Here is a 13,057-nt window from a genome sequence, read left to right as displayed (position 1 = left end):
CCTTTGAGACCCCCCCCCCCCGTCGCGGCTTCTCCAGCAAAGAGAGAAACTTTCTTGGCTCCCTTCTGCGGGCCGGCAGCCCCCCCCCCACCGTCCCCGAGTAACCCCCGGCTCACCAGCTGGAAGGGGACGCGCAGGGGACGCCGCCCCCCCCCCCCGAATCTCCGGCGCTCCAAGCAGTGTGATGCATTGGGGGCAAGGCGGCCGGGCGGGGCCACAAAGTCTGCCCACTGGCATCCACCGTGCCCCCCACCCCCGGCCGCTGGCCGCACTTAGCTTCTGCAGCCCCCCCCCCCCCCGCCAAGTGGCCTGGAGCCGGCAGAGAGGCCGCGCCGCGATGCGCGCTGGCGGGGGGCTGGCGGGGGGGCCCTCTCCGACGGGTCAGCATCAGCATCAGCATCATTGGGGCGGGGAGAGACCGCGGCTGTGCGGGCAGAAGAGCACCAGCAGGGAGGGGCACCGCCAAAGCCCCCCTCCCTCCACTCCCCCCGGGCGCCTTCAGAGGCAGCGACCCCCCCCCCCGCCCTGGACAAGAGGAGCACACGCGCACCCCCCCCCCCGCTCAGGGCAAAGTTGGCACGAGTTGGGCCCTTTCTTGGCTCCCCGGTCTGCCCCCCCCCCGCCGGCGCCCCCGCACAGGCTCACCTCGGACGGCGTGGAGGAGGGGTCCGAGGAGCAGGCCGAGGGCCAGCGGGCCGGTCATGGTGGCGCGTGGGGGCGGGCGGGCCGCCTCGCCATGGGCTCACACGCCGCCCCAAGCCCCGCGCCGCCCGGCCGCCCGGCCGCCCGGGCACCCGCACCTCGCCAAGGCCCGCCCGCAGCCCCAGCCCCAGCCCATCGCCCACGCCGGGCGGGCGGGCGGGCTGGAGAGGCAGCCGGCAGCCCCGACGGGGCGGGCGGCGGAGCGCGGGGCGGTGCGGGGCGGTGGGCGCGCCCCGGCCCGGGCGGCGGCGGCGGGAGCCCAGCGGCGCTCCTGTCCCGTCGGGTCCCGGCCGGTCCGCTCCGTCGGGTGCCTCAAGGCAGGCGGCCGCCCCCACGCCGACCCCCGCCCGTCCCCGCCGGCCTCTCCCGCGCGGCCATCTGGACCCGCCGCCGCCGCTGCCCTAATCCAGCCCGGCTCCGCCGCTGCCGCCGCCGCCGCTAAGCTGGGCTGAGAGAGCGAGAGGAGCGGAGCCGAGAGGCGAGCAGCCAGCCAGCGCCGCCCCTACCGCCCCCCCCGCCCCTCCCCGGCCGCCTTAACCCTTCCCCGGCCACCCGCCGGCAACCAGGCGACAGCCCCGCGCCCCCCACCCCGTCCCCTCCGCTCCCCCAGCCTCCCTTTTCCCGTTTGCCCGACTCATAGAATCATACAATCATAGATGCATAGATTTATAGAGTTGGAAGGGACCACCAGGGTCATCTAGTCCAACCCCCCTGCACAACGCAGGGAATGCACAACTACCTCCCCCACACACCTCCCCAGGGACCCCTACTCCATGCCCAGAAGATGGCCAAAGTGCCCCCACCCCTCAGGATCTGCCTAAGGTCATAGAATCAGCATGGCTGACAGATGTGGCCATCTAGCTTCTGCTTAAAAGCCTCCAGGGAAAGAGAGCTGACCACCTCCCGGGGTGGTAAATGCTCCAAGAGAGCCAGAGGTGGCTGCTGCGGCTCTGTCCGGCCCTTGCCAGCCGCACCCACCGGGATGCCCCATCCAGCCCCCTTGGCACAAGCAGCGCCCGGCCGGCCAGCCCCACCCCAAAGGAATCCCAGCGCCCAACTCCAACCTGGCAGAGGTCCTTCCAGCCACAGCCACGCTGCCCAGTCGGGAGCCCCTCCAAAGGGGAGGAAACCCCCCCAACACCCGAAAATATTGGCCAGGGTCGTCCTGTTAGCACTGGAGTCCCCAAATGTGCCTTCCCCTTTTCAACTGGCTTCCCCAAAGTGGTGGAGGAGAATATTCAAACACATTCCATAAAAGCAATTAGAATAACAACATAAAAAACAAGGGAAATGAAACCAGATGGGGAACAGGAGGGCAGTGCAGTGGAAGAGGCGCCATAAAACTGGGGGGGGGGTCATTTCTGAAAGAATTGCCATCTTTGTGCTCAAAATAGAGCAGGGGAGAAAGGGACATCCCCTGTCAGGGCTTTCCTACAGCTTTGGGGCTACAACCAAGAAGGCCCTGATTACTGTGGGAAGCTGTCTAGGATGCCAGCGAGTTGGAACAGAAAGCAGAGAATCCTGGGACATTCTTAAAGTTGGGGGGGGGGTCTATCACTGCAGAGACCCAGGTTCAAATCCCCATTCTTCCATGCAGCTTATGGGGCAACCTCTGGTCAGCATCTCAGCCTAATCTCCCTTACCCAGACGTTGCGGAGATCACCTGAACGGGAAGAACTTGGACTGCCCTGAATTCCTGGCAGAAACACAAGAAAAACCCAATGTGCCGAAGTAATAAATCCTTCCAATTGCCAGGTGGTGCCATGATTGCATTTGTGGCACCCACCAACATCTTTCCTGGTGCCCACCAAGTGTTTTTAGAAAGTGGGCAGGGCCAGGTGGAGTTTTTGACAAGCAAGATTTCTACTTGGCCACTGGAGATTTGATTGTTTGTGCAGACTGTTTGTCACTGCGCTACCGAAGGTAAGCTGCAGCAGCCAATTGGGGGGGGGGCTGGCTCCACCTCCTGTGGCAGCCATTTTCTGGCTGTCCTCACCATGCTGTGTCAGAATTCCAGAGGTGTCTACAAGCTCAAAAAGGTTGAGGACCCCAGGAATATATTAGCATATCCAACCCAGGGCTGAACACTCCCCACCCGCCCCACTAATCTGTATTGCAGTTCTAGTGGAGAGGAGGTGGGAAGGGAGCTTTTCAGCCCTCTGCCAAGCCCAAATCCCTTCGAACCTCCCACTGGTCTTGAACTCGAGGTTCTTCTGAGCAACCTAACAAAAGATCAAGCCTAAAGTCACGGGCGGTCAGATTTATCTGTGTAAAAATCCTAGCAGCAACGAACAATAAAAACAACACCACCAAAACATCAGCCACAAACCAACTCAGGTCCTTAAAAGGGGGGGGGGAGAGAGAAAAAATCAATTAGCGCTGAAATTTCCTCTGCGCACGCCAGACTTTCCTGCCCTTTTTATCCTCCAGCAAAAACATCGCAGATACTCTGGAGGAAGGAGGCAAAGGCCGTATGGTAATCAGGCTCCAGCATATTTGATCGCAGCCACGATAATGTTCCAACCAGTCCCTCCTTGGGCTGAGACACCTCTTTCCTTGGCTGTGTTTTGAACGGAGGAGGGCGGGAAAGCAATAACCATCCTCATTAAACCAGGGTTTATTTTCAGGGCAAGCTGCTGAAAAGAGCTGCCTTTGGTCAAAAATGCAGCAAAACATGGACAGGGACAGAGCTCTCTGTAGGAAGCCCAGCCGAGATGGCACCAGGTGAGATGTGGTACCCCACATCTCTCTCTGGGGCTGCTGCTGAGGGCAGCTGTGCCAGGAAGCAGTCCCAGGATACAAATATGCATCTTCCAAGATGCAGCTGTCTTGACTATCCAAAGGTCAAAGGCCCGGCTCTTCAAACTGATGCCAAGGCCAGCTCATCCAGGAGCTCCCTACCAATGGCCAGGCCAAGGGGTCTGGGTCACACAGCCATGTTTCTTTCTCTGAACATGCACACACACACACGGGCCCAACCAGCTGATGAGGCTAAGGCCCAGGATAAAGCCAGGCAATTTCTGGCAGATGCCCCCCCCCCTCAGCCATTCCAAGACAATCCCAGATAAACTCAGGCCTTCCTTGGGGGTCGCTCACTGAACCTGATGGGCCCTAGACGCAGGGCAGACAAAAGAGAAGTATTTCTGAACATGGAGAGCATGGAGGGGCCCTTGGCTGCCCAGAAAGGAACATCCTGGGGGAGGGGCTGTGGCTCAGTGGCAGAGCATCTGCTTGGCATGCAGAAGGTCCCAGGCTCAATCCCCGGCATCTCTAGTTAAAGGAACTAGGAAAGTAGGTGATGTGAAAGACCCCTGCCTGAGACCCTGGAGAGCCGCTGCCGGTCAGAGTAGACAATACTGACTTTGATGGACAAAGGGTCTGATTCAGTAGAAGGCAGCTTCATGTGTTCATCTTGGGCTGCAAGACAACGTGGAACAGTCCAAGAAAAGCATGAGTGATCCTGCAGTGCGTGTAAATTGAGTTCACGCTGGATTTTTGCTGGAGGGGACTGGGAAAGGCCCCCTCCTCCTTCCCCAATGGAAGGGCTCGGCAAGCTTTCATTTCCAAAGTATCAACACAGTGTGACTCCTCCCAAAGCCCCCTTCGTGACATACATGCGGCTGACAAAAACCAGCAGAAGAGAGAGAACTGGGGATATTCGGACCAAAATGAAGACTGCTTTTGAACCCCAAATGAAAACCAGTTGCACCTCCTCCCTTGACAGGAGAGGAGGAGGACGAAGAAACCGGACATCTCCACCCCAGCCTCGCCCTCTGGATGGGGGTTCTGTCGCAGAGGGAGGGCTGAATGGGGAGGGGGGAATTTTCCACCAGCTGTCTGTTCTTCCAGTGTAGCCTAGCAGGCGTCCTTGGGGAAGAGCAGAGAATAGGACCCCCCCCCCATGCTAATGGAAGAAGAAACAGTAGCCAGTTTTAGTTACACAGAACGGGGTTTGGGTTGCCTCGTGCCCAGGCCCAGCACAAGGAATGGCCCCCGCCTTCCTCCCTTCTCTCGGTCTTGAGCCTGCCAAGCTTCAGAATGTTATTAGAGGTGATAAAAATTACCCAGCTCTGTCTAAGCATTGTCTCCAGTGTCCCGGGGCAGTGGCTTTGCAAATTGGCAGGTATTTAAATTCCACCTACTCCATCTTTGCCAGCTCCGCTGCGCACGGAGCTGCGACTGCATTAGTTATCTTCTGTAAGAGGGGGGAGAAAACCCACTATGGAACTTAGGATAAAACTGGTGGCGTCTTTTCCTTGCACGGGGTAAAAGTACACTGGACAGGTCAACATTCTGGACAACAGGGGCAGGGCTCGTTCAAGAGGTTTTTTGTCGCCCCTAACAAAGGTACCACCACCATTACTTGGGCCCAGATGGCTGGATCCAAGCCAAGCCCACGCAGGGATCTCCCTCCTACTGGGAGAGCCCCCAGTGTGGAGAGACAGGGTGCAATTCTTTCACAGACTAGTCACCCCCTGCTCTGCTCCTCCTCCAGGATAAAGCTGGGAGTGGGTACGTGAGGAGCACCAGAGATTTTCACATGTTCCTGGAGCCCCCCAGCCCAGCCCTGGAGTGTCTGCCGGCTCACCTCCACCCACTGCTTTGCTGAGCAACATCTTCCAGCACGAGGATCCTCCGCTGTGCAGAAAAAGCCCCTTCCAAGCTGGGTAAGTTCTGCGCTCTTGGTGGTTTGAAGTGGTGGACTCTGATCTGGAGAACCGGGTTCGATTCCCCACTCCTCCACATGAGCGGCGGAGGCTCATCTGATGAACTGGATTTGTTTCCCCACTCCGACACACGAAGCCAGCTGGATGACCTTGGGCAAGTTACAGCTCTGTTAGAGCTCTCTCAGCTCCACCTACCTTGCAGGGTGTCTGTTGTGGGGAAGTTGATTGTAAGCTGGTTTGAGTCAGAGAAAGTCACCATATAAAAAAAAAACTCTCGCTTTGCTTCAAAATGGCGTGAGCTGCTGAATATGCATGGAGGGGCATCTAGTGAGAAGGTTGACTTCCTAAGCACTGAAGGGCACTGTGGCTGCTAACAAGGAAAGAAACCGTGTCTTTGCGAAAACATGAATTAAACTTCAGTTTGACCAGTAGGGAGACTGGAAATCTGGGGGTGGGGTGAGCTAGTCACAAAATTAAGGACTGTGAAGGGTTAAAAAGGAAGAAACTGCTGCGGGTGGCAGCCAGGGAAAGGGGGAGAGATGAGGCGTTGGGCACTGGCTGGGCAGAATCTGCCTGACATTGGAAGCGGAGGCGCCACTTCCCAGAGAACCCAAACAGATACACACTGAAGCCTGTTCATGCACAGACTGTATTTCTCCATTGCCCTGAGCAGCCTCCTATAGAAACGAGGAGGTGAGTTCCAACGTCAGCATGAAAAACATACTCCTACAAGGGACAAAATGAATTGATAGTACTTAAAAAATTCAGAGGGCTTTCTGCCTTAGGGGTGGTGCTTTAGAAGCCGGCTTAGTAGCCGCTCAGAAAAGTAATGGTTAATATTCTCTCCAAGCCTGCCACACAAGGAGACACCCCCCCCCCAGTGCACAATACAACCTCCCCTCTGTAAGCAGGCTTAGCAGTCGTTCTATCAGCAGTGGTTGTTATTCCATACAAGCCTGCCAAGCCAGCAGAGCCCCAGGGTCACATGAAGCTGCCTTATACTGAATCAGACCCCCCTTGGTCCATCAAAGTCAGTATTGCCTGCTCAGATCGGCAGCGGCTCTCCAGGGTCTCAGGCAGAGGTCTTTCACATCACCTACTTGCCTGGTCCCTTCAACTGGAGATACTGCTGGGGACTGAACCTGGGATCTTCTGCATGCCAAGCAGATGCTCTACCACTGAGCCACGGCCCTTCCCAAAACAGAGGCTCTACCACTGAGCCACAGCCCCTCTACTGACAAATGTGCCTTATACTGAATAGGCCCTTGGTCCATCAAAGTCAGTATTGTCTACTCAGACTGGCAGTGCCTCTCCAGGGTGTCAGGCAGACGTTCTACTACCTGGTCTTTACTGGAGATGCTGGGGATTGAACCTGGGACCTTCTGCATGCCAAGCAGATGCTCTACCACTGAGCCACAGCCCCTCACACACCACCTCTTCCTGTCCTTAGTTCTTAAAAAAACAACCCAGAAAACCAAAACCCGAAATGTGAGTCACTGCTCACAGCCTGCATTTGAAGCCTGACAATTCTTAAGGATAAATCCGTTGTGTTCCTTTTGGCAGGTAGGCGAGTTCAGTCCCAGTCCGGCCCCCTTCTGGAAATGTCCTCCCTCCGCCTCTCTCCTGCCCTTCCACATCCATCCATCCTTCCACTGCGCTCAATTCCTCTATCATCACACTCGTTCTTTCGCTCTCTTTACTCAGCTAGGTGTTTATCTCTCTTGGAAACCCCCCCTACCCCGCATCTACACACTAGTAGGGATCAATAGAAATTATATCTTGACTACACCTCTGTGAATAAAATGGACACTCTGGAAGCACTTTCCATCTATTCTCCCCCCAGTCTCCCCCCCACTCCTCATCCTTTTCATTTTTCCTCCATCGTTCACAAGTTCATTTGCCAAAAAGCCTCATGGCAGCCGGGAGACTGAAATCTCCAGCTAGTAATGGGGGGGGGGGGGAATTAGAGAGAGAGAAAAATGGGCTTTAGAAGCCACTCAGAATTAAAGACATAAAAGAAAGGAAGGTTTTCACCCTTGGAAAGTCACGCTGTCCTTTAAAAGGATGCTAATGCGCCAGCTTGCTCGGGAACACACAACGTTATTAATGCTTTTATGATTTCGGGGGAATCTGCCTGATAAACAAGTCTTTTTTAGATCATTATTTAAGCTCCGATGACATACATTATAAACACACATACAGCAAAAAGAGGAAGGAAAATGTACACACAAAAACACACACAAGTCGCTGCAGCAGTTCTCCTAGTGAGAGATGGCGCAGGATTTACAATGTGGTATAAAATAGGCCAGGTGGTGTCCCCCCCCCCCGCACACACACACCACCTTCATTTGGTCTGAGGAGCCCCCCCCCACAAGTTTTTGTGTGGACTGTCAGCTGACCCCTGGCAACCAAGGGAGCTGCAGGGGCGGGGACATGCAAAACAGGCATCACCGCAACAGCATGACATCACTTGTGTGAACTCGGAAATGACATCAGTGCATCGGCATGGCACTCTAGGATTCTATCAAACCTCTATGGTATTACTATAGATTTGGGTGGAAGCCTACAGCATCATGCCGACATCACTTCTGGGTTCATGTCAGCCTCCCCCCCCCCCATTTTTCCTGGACCCCCAGGCTTCAGTGCCTGGAGGTCTCCCTGGCCAACCTAAGTCACACAGAATTATTTGGCAGGATCAAGTCCAAAATATTCCTCCAAAGATTTCAGAGTCAGAAAGAAGCCACACAGAAAGCTGGAGGTCTGTGGCCTCAGCATGGAAAACTAAGGACTTTGTGGTGGTTGAGAGGATGTGCTGTTGGTAGGGTTGCCAACTCCAGCTCGTCAAATTCCTGGAGATTTGGGGGAGGAGGTGGGGGAGGGTGGAGGTTGGGGAATGAGCTCAGCAGGGTTGTGGTGCCAGAGAGCTCACCCTCCAAAGCAGCCGTTTTCTCCAGGGAAACTGATCTTTGTAGTCTGGCGATCAGCCTGCAATTGTGGGAGAACACCAGTCCCCACCTGGAGGTTGGAATTGGCAACCCTAGCTGTGAGTCAGCAAGTTCCCAGTTCAAAAGCAGCCAAAGACTCCCTGGCCGGCTGTCAGAAAATCTCTCCCAGCCAGCTCCCCCATCTCTAACGCTGGGACGAGCACTTTAGAGGCCTACCTTACTGGATGGTTGTTATTGACGATTACTGAGCTTGCATGGTTGTTTAACACTTAGACAAAATCTACATGTTGGTTACTGGGAGGACGAGTGTGGTGAAATGGTTAAGAGTGGTGGTTTGGAGCAGTGGTCTCTAATCTGGAGAACTGGGTTTGATTCCCCACTCCTCCACATGAAGCCTGCTGGGTGACCTTGGCCAAGTCACAGTTCTCTCCCAACTCTCTCAGCTCCTCCTACCTCACAAGGTGCCTGTTGTGGGGAGAGGAAGGGATTGTGATTGTAAACCGGTTTGAGTCTCCTTAACGGTAGAGAAAATCAGACTATAAAAACCAACTCTTCTTCTTCTTGCTTTCTTCTCCCAAAACATCTGGGAAAGGAGGGGGGTGTTTTGTGGTCTTGTTCCTGGCAGTGAAATTGTTCTGACGGCTCCCAGATCCATTGCTGAAAAGGGAGTGCGTGCCAGGGAGAAAGAGACAGACCTTCAAGCTTTTTCTGGGGCATTAAAGGAGACAGCAAACCGTGTCTATTGTCAGATGGAAAAGACGGCTGTTTGTAGGATGCATTGTTCTGTTTGATTTTTAATTTGGAGCAAGCTCAGTTGCATACCGGTGGAAGGGAACCAGCGGCACAGAGAACAGGATTGCCCTGGCTGGCTGGAAAGCATGCAAACTTTGGGCAAAAAGAAGAAGAAGAAGAGTTGGTTTTTATATGCCGACTTTCTCTACCACTTAAGGAAGAATCAAACTGGCTTACAATCCCCTTCCCTTCCCCTCCCCATAACAGACACCCTGGGAGGTAGGTGGGGCTGAGAGAGAGTGTCTAGCCCAAGGTCACCCAGCTGGCTTCGTGCGTAGGAGTGAAGAAGCCAACCCAGTTCACCAGATTAGCCTCTGCTGTTCATGTGGAGGAGTGGAGAATCAAACCGGGTTCTCCAGATCAGAGTCCACCGCTCCAAAGCACCACTCTTAACCACTACACCACGCTGGAGCCAGAGAACAGCAAGCCTCAGGTCGGCCACCTTGCGGGGGGGGGGGGGCTTCTTCTCTGCTGTTCCAGAGGGCAAGAATCGGTCTCAGGGCAGGAGAGAGTCCGGCTAGGCACAGGTCAAAAATGGGTCAAGTTATTTTGCAAGGCTGGGAGAGGGGCTCCCCCTCACGGGAGATCTCTGAGCATCCACTGGGGATGCTCCCGCTTTGGGCATCCCAACTGAAACTAACCTTGCGGGTACCTCCACCCCTTCAATTAATAACAATCTCTGTGCATGCTCAGATGTTGCAAAAAGCAATCCCCTCCAAAAAACAAACAAACAAAAAAACCCTGGTTGCATGTCCAAACAGAATTTTGGGATGTTCTGCCCATCCAAAATGGTGTGTGAAAGCTGGTGGCAGTCACCAGGAGGGGTGGGTGGGAATAGAGGAGTCGGAGCCAGCAGGAGTGAGCCAGAGGGGAGGGCGAATGGGTGGCAGCTCCACTGCAAACCTAGCAGCTCAAAACCAGCCAGTCCATCACCTGCAAACTGAATTAGTCAGCCATTTAAGCAGCACGCTGCCAAGGTCCCTGGTCCCAGCCACGTCCTGAGGCATCGCCTGAGGACGTCCCCATCAGGCCCCGGACCAGAGATTTTCCAAAAGGCACACACTCTTCCAACACTCTCTGAAACGTCTTCCCCTCCCGGCCCATTTGCCAGAATCCTGGGCACTAATTAGCAGCATAATAAAGGAGGAATACAATTTCCTCATTAGCTGGAGAGAGAGTCCCAGCTAACATGACTGATAGGCATCTACAAGAAAATTAACTTCAGCACCCAGCTCCATAATCAAGATTAATGAGGAAACAGAAGACGGGACTTCTTTGCTCTTTGCTTCCATTTCCCCTCCCCCATTCTTTGTACCGATTTAAGCTCCCCCCCACCAGAAGTGGGCTTCTGGATGGTGGATCCATTGGAAATGGTGTAAATGGTGATAAATAGACACCTTTACACAGCATTAATACAAGAAAACACCCACGGCAGCCTCTCGAACGGTGTGCATTTCTTCTTGCCTTCCGTGCAATTAATTCAAGAACTGGCTTCTTCAGTTTAAGTCATTACCGGACCTCATCAGACAACTCCTTGTAGGGTTGCCAGGTCCCCCTTCGCCATTGGCGGGAGGTTTGTGGGGCGGAGCCTGAGGAGGGCAGGGTTTGGGGAGGGGAGGGACTTCAGTGCCATAGAGTCCAATTGCCAAAGCGGCCATTTTCTCCAGGGGAACTGATCTCTATCGGCTGGAGATCAGTTGTAATAGCAGGAGATCTCCAGCTGTTACCTTGCCTGTCTGCCAAAGCACTCTGATCCCCTACCCACCTGCTCCCTGGTTCTCACCCTTCCCCCAGATTTATTTCACTGTGGCTTACCTGAATTGCAGGCTCCAGCCTGCGTGCCCAGCGCAGAGCTTCTGGGCATCGTCTCCTCCAGAGGATGCCAACTCTGAGATCCAGGAGCAGGTGAAGGCCACCTTCCCTCTGAGAGGGCTGGAGGCAAAGTCCAGGTGAGTCAACAGCTCAGCCAAATGGCAGCTGCTGGACAGACCCCTCTTCCCAGACCACTGAGGCCCCAGGTGGGCAGGGCCAAGCAGCAGCTGTTGGGTAGGCATGGTCTCCAGAAGCAGGGTCCCGCCAGCCTGCAGAAATGGACTTCCGCAGCCCCATATAGGGAGACAGAGTGGGGTCTGTTTCAGTTGGCTGGGCAACAGTCTTCCACAGGCATGCAGAGAAACATCCATGCTGGACCAGGCTGAGGGCCCCTCCGGCCCAGTCTCCTATAGCCAGCGGGGGACAGCCAGTCTGCCCAGGGATTAACCACAAGAAGAGCCAGAAAGGACCAACATCGCCCTCTTCGGCCTCCAGAAAGAAAGTAAAGGTTTATTTTAGCAGTATATTTTAAAGATACAGCAAAGATATATTTTGTCTTTCAAATCCATTTTATAAGCATTATTTTTTATGCTGCACTATAAATGTACGTTTTATGTGGCAATAATATGCTGTGTTTTGAAGATTGCTTCCTTCTCGGGGCCCTGATGAATAGAACGGGTTCAAGGCGGAAATAAACTGGAGGATAGAAAGTCAGGAATCAAACCAGACCCAAAGATCCCTCCCCCAGGGGGCATCACCTCCGCTGCCCGCCCCCACCACAAATGTGCAAAACAGGAGAAGACAGAAAGTGGAAGAGGATAAGGACTCACCTGGCGAGAGGAGGAATTGGTCCTCCGCTCTGCCATGGGAGGGGCCAAGATACCCAACAGGGAGTAAAGCAAAACTGTGCCCCCCACCCCACCCCCACTGTCTTGTGCCCAGGGCACTATTCATGCATTGCCCCTATCAGAAAGCACAAAGAGCAGCCGGAAAGGTGTAGGGCTGGGGGGCGACTTCCGTTTTTTGACTTGGACATTCCCGCCTACCCCAGGGACAAAACTGCAGCCACCTCTTTTCCTCCACCGTACTAAAACAATTCAATCAGAAATTTACCTTTACACTCAGATGCTTGGTTTTTTCCCCCAGTCCCTTGTATTTTAAAAGGAGGTTAATGTGGCATATAACAAAATAGCATAAAACTGGAATAAAACCAAATGAGCAAGGGGACGCCACTAACAAAGCGACGGGCAAGAAAGGTGGCTCAGAAAGACGCAGCGCCGGTTCGGATGCTGGGCCACGCAAGTGGCTGCTTGGGGCGGCCCACTGGGGCGGCACCGACACACCGCCAGATCCCTTGAAGGGGCCCTGGGACAATCCCCCACAAAGCCAGCAGGCAACGCCTAAGGCTTCCCTATAAAACAGCAAGTGGAGGCCCCCATGGTCCCCACTGACTACTCCTCTCTTCTTTTTCTTCTTCGCAATTTCAGGGGAGAGGCGACATTTGAACCAGAGACTTCCCAGCTCAGAGCTCAGCCATGGAGCTGTGCATCCTCTCTGGAACTGACTTGCTGGATGACAGCTATGAATTTTAGAAGCGCGCAACAGAAGCCAGGCAAAGGAAAGCGGCTGGAATTGACAGTCTGCCACGCCCGACTTCCGCTGTGGTCCTGACAAAGTCACTTTACATGATGGAAGATGCAGCACTCTGGGGTAATTAACCACCGATAACTTGCCATTAGCATTAACGGGGATTTGTCTTTGGCTCATTATCTCAGCCTCCATCCTTAAAAATACTCCCCTCCCCTCCAGAAAGAGTCCTTCCTCCCCCCCACCCCAAATCACAGGCGGCCAGTAGCAATGGCTGCTCAGCCGAGGGAGGCCTGTGGCTAAGGCAAGGTACTGGTGCCAAACACTGTCTCGCCCATGGCGGAACCCGAACCCGCATCTCCTCCTTCCGTCAACCCAAGACGCAGCCGAAATAGGAAGTGGCGGAGAGCTGCGGGGACGGCGCTCGGCCTCGCTAGATGCCCTGGCGGTTGTCGACGTGTCTCGTTTTTCAAATGGTTTCTTTTCCAGCGTAAAGGCAAAACTTCATTTGAAACCCATTACATTTCCAGCTTCATTCAAAATTTACTTTGA

At 54.6% G+C, this 13,057-nt stretch overlaps 1 protein-coding gene across 1 annotated transcript in view; it reads right to left on the bottom strand.

Moving 5' to 3' along the window:
* IGSF21 (immunoglobin superfamily member 21) overlaps window positions 1-703 on the bottom strand; it is a 159,288-nt gene extending 158,585 nt beyond the window's left edge. The window contains exon 1 of the mRNA XM_056865473.1: window positions 646-703. Within this exon, the coding sequence (XP_056721451.1) occupies window positions 646-703 (58 nt within the window). The remainder of the gene's footprint in view (window positions 1-645) is intronic.
* Window positions 704-13,057: the final 12,354 nt, after the last annotated feature.

The sequence above is a fragment of the Euleptes europaea genome, chromosome 19, assembly GCF_029931775.1.
Source record: "Euleptes europaea isolate rEulEur1 chromosome 19, rEulEur1.hap1, whole genome shotgun sequence".
Classification (NCBI taxonomy): Eukaryota; Metazoa; Chordata; class Lepidosauria; order Squamata; family Sphaerodactylidae; genus Euleptes; species Euleptes europaea.
This window is presented reverse-complemented; position numbering and strand designations above follow the sequence as displayed.